This window comes from Botryllus schlosseri, chromosome 10 (assembly GCF_051294905.1).
Source record: "Botryllus schlosseri isolate E-star chromosome 10, Bs_hap1, whole genome shotgun sequence".
NCBI classification, from domain to species: domain Eukaryota; kingdom Metazoa; phylum Chordata; class Ascidiacea; order Stolidobranchia; family Styelidae; genus Botryllus; species Botryllus schlosseri.
The window spans coordinates 20,833,174-20,842,706 of record NC_137245.1 but is presented as its reverse complement, the minus strand read 5'-3'; the positions used below and the strand labels follow the sequence as shown (position 1 = coordinate 20,842,706).

Here is a 9,533-nt window from a genome sequence, read left to right as displayed (position 1 = left end):
CTTATACTGCAATAATGTTATATCATTTTTTTCAGTACAGTATATCGAATTAGTAGTCTATAATAATATAATCTTGTGTACTAAGTACCAGCCTGCAATCTTGGTTATTGGATATACAAGTTGTATATAGTAATCTTGCCGACGTCCAACTATAAAATCCTACAATTCGTTCCAAGTCAGGCAGCAACGCAAGCGTTTTAGATCTTGGAATTCAGATAGACGCCGGTGAACTATGGTCGTCATGAATAACAGCCAATTGCAAGGGACTGAAGTGGAGACGCTGACATCTATGGATGGAATACGGTTGCAACCTTTCCTGCATCAAGTAAGACTTAGATGGGTGTGGGTGAGATCAAGATAGCAGTAAACATAATAGCAACGTGAATATATTTTGCTACCGATGCCTTGTCGGTTATGTTATTATTCGCAAAGCCACTGTAGTCTTAATTTTTGAATGGGTAGTAGATTGTAAGATGATAATTCAATGGATATTATACTGCGAGTAATATTTATGCGCATGCGCTTTTGTTTTGTGTCTTTTTAGATCGTCATTGACGCCATTCGATGTCATATGAAGATAAGTCATTCTGCAAACATTGACTTTTCTGTGATATGAATGCACGTCATTGTAAATGGTTTGAAATCAGTTTCATTTTTGTTTTTTATCTTGTGATCTCATTTTTTCTATCCATTAACATATACCGAAATGACTGGCAACGGTACCTCCTGTGATCAACTCTGCAAGGCTGGACCTTGAAGCTTAACTTTGCTGAGTTGTTGAGCTGATATGCACACAATGGGATGGATTCTAGTCAACAGTCAATCTCAAAACTTCAGAGATTCGTTTGATCGTTACTTTATTTAGTTATCTTTGGAAATGGGGACTAGGTGAACCAGAAAATTCCTTGTATTTGACAAAATAATTGTTTGAAAAATGGGTAGGTCGTAGGGATATTGAATGGGCTACCACTGTTGGTAGTATACTGGTATATATGTGTGTGTCTTTGTAGCCTATTTGTTAAAATACTAATGTTGGTTTGAAAGAATGAGTGTCTATGATATGACTGTAATTAAGTAAACGTGAACATTGCATCCATCTATTTCAGGTGTCAGGAAGGGCAATCATGATGTGTTTAAATGAAAATACTGTTTGCAAACCTCTGAACTCCCGTGAATATTGCTTCTACCAATCCTTGCCAAGCGACATCTTGCGATACACTCCACAATATAAAGGTATGTAAATATAGTTATCGATTGAGAGTGTCATATTGTAACTGGAGTTATTCATTACTCACAGAAGTTTTAATTTGGTCATCTGTGTTGTCAATAGATGTCATTCCGTTCACTCACCTAAGCTCAATTTAAAGGATTCTGAAAACGTCATTTGCTGTTGATTAATTTTGTGAAATGCGATCGAGTAGAAATTTGCTTTTATCATTTTTATTCTTTGTGGGTACATTCCACTTCAAGACAAGTGTAAGTGCATGCTGTCCGTGGAAAGTGCCCATGCTCGTCATGCTTGATCTGTGCTTTGTGTGCGAGTGGTTGGGCAAAATCTGTAGCTAGTGTTTGAACTTTTTGTGACAGCACGCTGGTTGTGATGCAGGTACGCAAGGTTCAAGTTGGTTACATAACAGTCTTCTAAATATTGGATGTAATGATGCATATTTGATGTATCAGAATACAAAGAAGTCAAACTAGACTATTTCAACCTTTCCATTTGAGCCAAGCAAGTAATTTTGCTGATGGGACATTCCTCACCTGTTATCTTATTTGTGTTGAATAATAATTGACTCCTTGCGTAACCCAAGGGCGTCGATTATGATTTGGAAAATTACCAGTTAGGGTTGAACTCAAGGAATTAATGTATGCCTACCTTACCTACTAATACTACTACAGGTATATATGATAAATATATGCCGTATTCTTAACAGGCACATTCATTCATCACTACTTAAGTAGAATTATTGCAATTGATATTGGAATCATTTTACACAATCCTAATAACCACTGATGATCGTTTGAAGTATTCATGATCACTGATCAGCTAAGCCAGTGTTTCCCAGCCTTTTTCGTCTCGTGGCCCCTTGGCCGATATTTTACCCCAAATCCCCCCGCCCCCCAAGAAAGTTTCCCGGCGACTAAAAATGGTGCTTTTTAACGCACAGCCATTTGTTGACTGAGCAATATATGCCCAAACTGAACATATTCAGATATGCCCAAACTATGTTGAATGCGGACCGCATTACACTTTGGTAAAGTACCGCGGGCTACTTCCATATCAATTATATTTAACACTAGGTGTATTGTTATTTAGAAATTGACTAAATCAAAAGAAATTAGTTCATCACTTTCCGTTGTGGTAGCATTACTCTAAATTTGGCCTGTTCGGGTAGCTCCGGACTGCAAACGAATCACCATCACCAAGTTCGCTTTTGCGATGGCCCTGAGTTGAATCGATGACTTCGTATGTTTTACACGTTAGCTCAGACGTTGGCTTAAATAGATGAATATTTTCCCAAGCGGACTTGTGCTGAATTCGGCATGGCTTCTTCCTGCTTAGTGGCAATTTGGGAGAGGCTGTCGCGGGCCAAACGACATCGTCTCTCGAGCCTCAATTTGCCTCACTTTTTCAAGGGGTGAAATTTCTACCGAAATGAAAGATTTTAAAAAGCATTTAAACCTATATCTAGATAAGAATCCACCAAAAGAAACATACAATTGCAAAGAACTAGTTTCATACTTTGCAGTTCTACCATAAAAGTCAAAAAATGTAGTGAACCCAGCGCATGTCGCGTTACTACCCTAAAGCCAGATTCCCCCATGAAAATCTCAAAATTCCCCCGGTTGGGAACCACTGAGCTAAGCAGTAGCCTACTATAATTCAAGGGATGTAGGCCTAATGGCATATGTAATATATACAGGGTGTCTGAAATATTCTGTAGCCGTGCCGTACTATCCGAACACTGACACCTGCAATTGATTTTCTAGGAGTCGTGAATGTAAATATTGAAGAAAATAAAGACGGCACCATTGCTCTCACCGCTTTCCCGCCTGACGGCAAAGAAGGGTATGATAAACAGCGAGAACACGATGCATTTGACGATAATAATAATGCGGAACCCTGGAAACGAGCGGTAATGCGAGTGCAGCATGCGGACGAACAGAGCTCACACCAAAGGTATGGATGAAACGGGGTATTTTATCCCGATGTTTCATAGGAAATCTCGGGGCTCTATGCTGGAGTGTGTGCTACGGTAAAGTGACGGATTCGCATCTACGACATGCCCGCCTCGAATACTGTGTATGTGTCGATGGCACCAAATTTCAACTGGAAGTAAGGTTCTAATTTATGTGACATCACTGACATGATATGGCAAGATTTTGCGGAATATATGAAAACAGAAGACATTATCAATAGCTTATATAACACATATTGTGCGTCGTACAGGAAAAGGCAAATAAATTCCATTCAAATTACGGCGTGTTCTGCGCAAAGTCATTGTTCCGATCTATAAGATACACCTCTCCAATAGAATGAAATATACAGAAAAGGTGTATCCTTTACTGACGATAGGCTAATTTTGTTTTGCTTCAACGAAGCACTGATTTTCACAACAATGTATGAAGTCATGCATAGTGGATGCTTATCAGAATGCAATCTGTCACGAATCACCGCATACATTTCATTTGCAAATCTCTTCCTCCCTATAAATCGATGTCCGTGTGAGTGGTACATGATGAAATATTTTTCAGAATATGCCTCAAGCGTACGGGCAGCGTCTGTATACAACATGAGGACGGCGATAACTCGGAATTTGGGAATTCATCGTTAGACACTCGCTTCAACCCCTGGATGCTCAAGGTGTATAAAGACGGCTTGAAGAGACACTTGCACAGTAAAAGTAAAGTCGTGCAAAGTACGAATGTCTCCTTGTTGTATGCTTTCAAATAATATGATTATAAGAATATAAATTGTGGAATATATCGTAAGCTATCGATCACAAATCGATGCTTCCAATGCTCAGTTACTTTTATTGCTGTCTGCTCGAATATTTCATGTCTCATGTCATCTTTCCTTGCATACGGCTCATTAGGTGTGTTGTATTCCGTAACTGATGTGGTCTGTTATGAAGTACAGTACATCAACGTTACTAAAATATTACTCTGTCGCCTTCACTTCAGTCATAGATGCTGCTATTGCTTCTATCTCCACGGTCTTGTTGTTAATAGAATAATTTTCAGTTAGAGTTACTGGTAGGTGTTGTGTTTGCCTTACCATAGGATAAAATGGTTGTGAGCACTGAACCACTGACACATTACTGATGACTATGAGAAATATACTAGCAGTAATGTGAATCTCACCTATTTATAACTTGGTTGCTTGTGACCATCGGGAATTAGTCAGATGATTGTATTTATTTTGAAGCTCCTTGGTCTTCAGGGTATAGGAGAGAGTTTTTGTACTCTACAGCACGGATACTCAACTACTTTAGCAAAGGTCCTTGTTCTGCGGTCTGAAATTCACTTGGATCCGCTAGGAATCTCGCCAACGTTTTTTGATTGGCTATATTTATGGTGATAACCCGACCCCTCCTCCCTCCTGTCTGCCAAATCACGGCAATGCTCTCGTGGGTAATGGGGTTTCCCTGATCTTTTACCATTGTGTTACCTTGCACTTGTGGAGGTGTCTAAAAATAAAAAAGGTTGACTATCCGAGTCCGAGTATCTCTACTTATGAATAGTAAAACAGATAAGGTCCAGACACGTCCAGAAAACACGCCCATTAGGGCTGTTCAAAAATAACTTTTTTCTTCGGATTCCAGCCATTCACTGATTAAATTGTCAGGTTACCCTAAGAAACGCTGCACACCAAATTTGGTTTGATTCTATCAAGTATAGGACTCCGCAGATCCAATTAAAATTTTTAATTTATTATGGAAAATTAAAAAAAAAAATTTCTCAATTTTCCTGCCAATCCCATGAAATTGTTGAGCTGTCTTCAAAGACGTTGCAAAACAAATTTGAGTCAATTCCGACCAGTAGAAGCGGAGTTATGTGAGTTTTTCGTTGATAAATCGCGGAGTATCCCCCAATCAAGGATAATCCGAGAAATTTCAACGAAAAACTCCAATAACTCCGCTTCTACTGGTCGGAATTGACTCAAATTTGTTTTGCAACGTCTTTGAAGACAGCTCAACAATTTCATGAGGTTGGCAGAAAAATTTTGAAATTTTTTTTTTTAATTTTTCATAATAAATTAAAAATTTTAATTGGATCTGCGGAGGCCTTTACTGATTGGAATCGAGTGAAATTTGGTGAGCAAGGTTTTCTACTGCAACCTGACGATTTAAGAGGTGACCGGCTTGAATCGGGAAAAAAAAGTTATTTTTGAACAGCCCTAAGTCGCCCATGCATATTAATATCAGCTAATCCTTCCTCCATGGAATGCTAATACCATTGCCGAAGTCGTATCAGCTGTAGTGAGGAATAGTAATGTTGGAAACTGGAGAATAGCTTGTTTTGAACAACGAAAACAATATTTTTAAACGGGAAATTCAATTTCAGCATTTCAAAATGCTCTACCAAGCGTTCCTCCGAAATCTCAAATCAGATCGCGGGCCGCATCGGTGACCCCTGCTCTATAGACTGCAACCTAACTGAAGCCCCGCATCAAGTACTTACTAAACTCGTGTACCCTGCTGGTATTCTGATTCTGCTTTTCTATTTTGGGATAGGGGGTAGGATTTGGCAAAAATGAAAACAGAAAGGCAGACCGGCACACATGAGATAAATTTTGTGGAAGATGCGGTTTTATCACACAAAATGCTAGTATCAAGAAGGGGAAACGGAATAGATTGTATTGTGCTCTTCAATTTACTTACTGTTTCATTGAGAGTGTTTCATATGCTGATACAATAGTAATTATTGCTTTCAATGTCTCTGAAAACATTCCACCCTCGCTATAAATTTGTAGCCCAAGGTGAGAGTTAGATTGACGAACTTCACGAAGTTAATTCGACTATTCACCGTATTGCAAGTCTTGCGTTTGTACTGAGCACCGTGCCTTGAAATGATAAACATCAACGTGTCCCGGCTTGATGTGGTAGGCCTATCGGGTAATTCCAAGCCAAATGAGCAAGGTACTGTAATAGATGCAATGATATGTACGTTATGCTGAATAGCTGTTGCCAATTTTTAGTAGGTCTTGTTTAAGTATATCATTCACTGTCTATCGATGCCATACTTATGAAGGTAAAAGGCATGCAGTGGTGGCGTAACTTGATGAAAGGATATTTTGTGATTCCAGGAATTGAAAATTGTAACGCGCAATGGGTTCAAGTAGCCGACCTGCTTTTTTTGCCGTTTCACGGTATATGATCAAATAAAGTAGGCCTAATAAGACTTTCCGTGTTCAGAATGCATACTGTTGGAAAATGTAACTAGCCGGTTCAAGTATCCGTGCATTTTGGATTTGAAAATGGGCACGCGGGTCCACGGAGATTTCGACGACCCCGCAAAACGGGAGAGGCATCTCGCAAAATGCGCGAAATCAACCACTCAATCGCTTGGAGTCCGACTAGCCGGCATGCAGGTGATATTATTAGTGTCGACTTCAGCAATGTATTACCTTCTCTTTTGTCTAGAGTCTGGCTAGAGAGTTTGCAGTTTCTGCTTTGGTGTTTTTCTTGTCTCGTTCTATTTATAGCCAAGCGCTTGAGGGTGTTAATCTTGCTGCGATTTGAAATTCCAGCGCCTCATTGTTGTTGTCCGACAGCGTGCGCCATATATGAGCGATTATCTTGAAATCTACATCCAAACGTATTCCTGACAACGTGTAATCTGGCTGATATCGGTGCTGAACCTTTTAATTATTAAATCTAATACAGAATACAATACTAGAAATTGGATCGCACGGTTGATTTTCAGGTCGAGCTGCTAATTATATTTTCAAGAATGGCGTGATTGCTAGAAACCAGAGGTGGTCACTGGTCAGTAATGAAGTACTGCTACTTCTACGAGTGAACTTGTTTGAAGAGCTGCTTGAAATAGCTCCTGTATCACAGCAGCAAAATTATTTATGTTTGGAGATTCCACCCATATGCAGTGTAGTTAGTCATGTATTGTCAGCCCCGAGAATGCATTTTGCAATTTCGAATGTAGCTACTTAAGATCAACTGATTATAGTCTGTGACCACTCCTCCAAAGCTAGCCTACTTTATGAAACTACTCGATTACTTTTCAGATAATTCATTTTTTACTTCTACTGGAGTAGTTTTGTCTTGAAAATCGCTACTATCCTGCTAGGCGCTCATCATCCACAGATAGCATGGAGGAGAGAAAAGGGGGGTGCAGACTAGATGACCTACTAAAGGTCGCATCTCATCTCCGTCGTCAAAGTGTCTCAATGATGCCGGCGAAAAGGAATATCATCTCTCTCTCTTCCATTATTCCTAATGCATTCACATATTGTTTCTTCTTGTTGTACGCTGTGTTCATGACCTAAATCTTCATAATGGATCATTCCTCATACTATACTACGCCGCGCATTCAGTCAGCAATAGCGCACCGAAATTGCTCTGTGATTCGCCTATCATCAACGGACGATCTAGCTCGGTAGTTCTCAACTTTTTTTACTTCCCCCCAAAAGCCAGAGATCATTAGTAACGATGTCAATATACTTTCTATAGTACACGAGTAGTTTCGTATGTGTTCTACTACTACATCTACCGTTATCTACAGAAACACACAGGCAACTTTGAAGAATAGTAAGCTACCGCACTATTGGTATTTTGTCTATCAGTATTGGCGTTTGCAAAATAAGGCCAGAAACTGTGTCTAATGAGGAAAATTTCTATATTATGAATGTGAGGCATTCACTATCTCACAAACAGAGTTGTAACACAATGACTTGGTGGTGAATTGAAAATGACTCGAGTCAAAACTGTAAAAATATATTTGACTTGTGAGTCGGGACCTTGTGACTTGTTTAGACCCCGGCAAATCGCCGCATTTGATTGTTTTGCCCCCATTGTCTCATAAAACTTGAAGGATCACCGACCTAACTTGAGGTCGTACATTTCCAGGTCTACCAGCACGAGTCGGGCACGTTCCTGTGCCGCAACAAATACTTCGGCCGCGCCCTGTCGGTCGATGGATTCCGTGCCGCGCTGCGAGAGTTCTTCTGCAACGGTTGCGGAACGCGTACCGACGTCATCAAGCCGATCATTGAAAACTTACGATCGCTCATGAACCGGCTCAACATGTTGCCATCGTACCGATTCTATTCCAGCTCGCTGCTTATCATGTACGACGGCGCTGTCGAGATTGCTGGGGACTCGGCAAACGGCGGAGATAACCTCGGATTAACTCCGAAACCTGCCGACAACAGTCGGGTTCAGGTAGGTTCTGCGATGTGGATGTTGCGGTAGACCTGACCGAATCGCCTTGAAGATTCGGAGGGGAGGCATGGTATAGTATCACTGTGCTATGACTGAGTTAAGTACCATATGTCCTCTTTCAGGATTATTTGTCCTCGGAGGACGCCCGAATGTCCCATTTTCACATGCCGTCTTCTTTTTTTCTTTAAACAAGACTCTTAGGCGATCGGACATCGAAGACTTGAAAAGTCAACCCCCGCACAATCTAATCGTTTTTAATTTATCCTAACAAACTGCTACAGTGAGAGAGGTTATAGCCGCTGGATTATCTATTGCAATTAGGCAAAACTTACTTGAACACTCCCAATAGTGCATGTACATTGCAATGACGGATGCTGCAGTTCGGAGTGCGAGTACAAATTTAGAATCAAGCTTTTCCTGAGCCCGGTTTTCTATCAGCGATTTTGACATGGCCTTGGAGAGGGGTTGTTAAAATGTACTCGATTACGATCACTTCTTGCGGATGCTTATTGTCTCAGTTCTCTTTCTACTTACACAAAGCATCCCCTCTCCCCGTAACTTACGAGAAGGCCCGAGAGTGGCATTGCCACACAGAAGTCTCTTGTGCTGTTCCCTACTGTACGTGTCTGTACATTACAATGTGTACATATGCAGTTAACAAATCCTATGATTAGTGACTGAGTCCTACGTGATTCATATGTCTCGATTATTGCGCTTGATGTTGACTATGGAACTGGGTTACGGGAATATCTCACTGTCCACTCTTTGCTGAAGATGCTTAATGTTTGTCATTTCATATTGTTTGGATTTTGCAGAGCCTACCCAAGGAAAGCGAACCGCACGCAAAGAAACATCTGTCCAATTTTCTACAGCCGTCCGATAGAGATAAGCGCAATACCGTGGTTGATATCCGTATGATAGACTTTGCAAAGTCGACTCATCAGTTCATGGACGAATCGGTTATTCATAAGGGACCCGACAAGGGGTATATTTTCGGGATCGAGAGCCTTATTCAATTACTGTCTGACATTGTCGACGAGGAGGTGCAGTGACCTTACATCAGTGTAACCAAGTTTCTCGTTCAATATTGCATGTATCGTCATCTGTGCAATACAATCTTGACCAACTTTT

The 9,533-nt window shown here is 40.5% G+C and overlaps 1 protein-coding gene across 1 annotated transcript; it reads left to right on the top strand.

Moving 5' to 3' along the window:
• Positions 1-9,533, top strand: LOC145448581 (inositol hexakisphosphate kinase 1-like). Its single transcript, XM_080326997.1, has 7 exons — positions 1-325; positions 1,107-1,233; positions 2,992-3,181; positions 3,757-3,920; positions 6,420-6,595; positions 8,088-8,402; positions 9,218-9,533. The coding sequence occupies exons 1-7, from the start codon at positions 233-235 to the stop codon at positions 9,452-9,454; spliced, it is 1,302 nt and encodes a 433-aa protein (XP_080183123.1). The 5' UTR covers positions 1-232; the 3' UTR covers positions 9,455-9,533.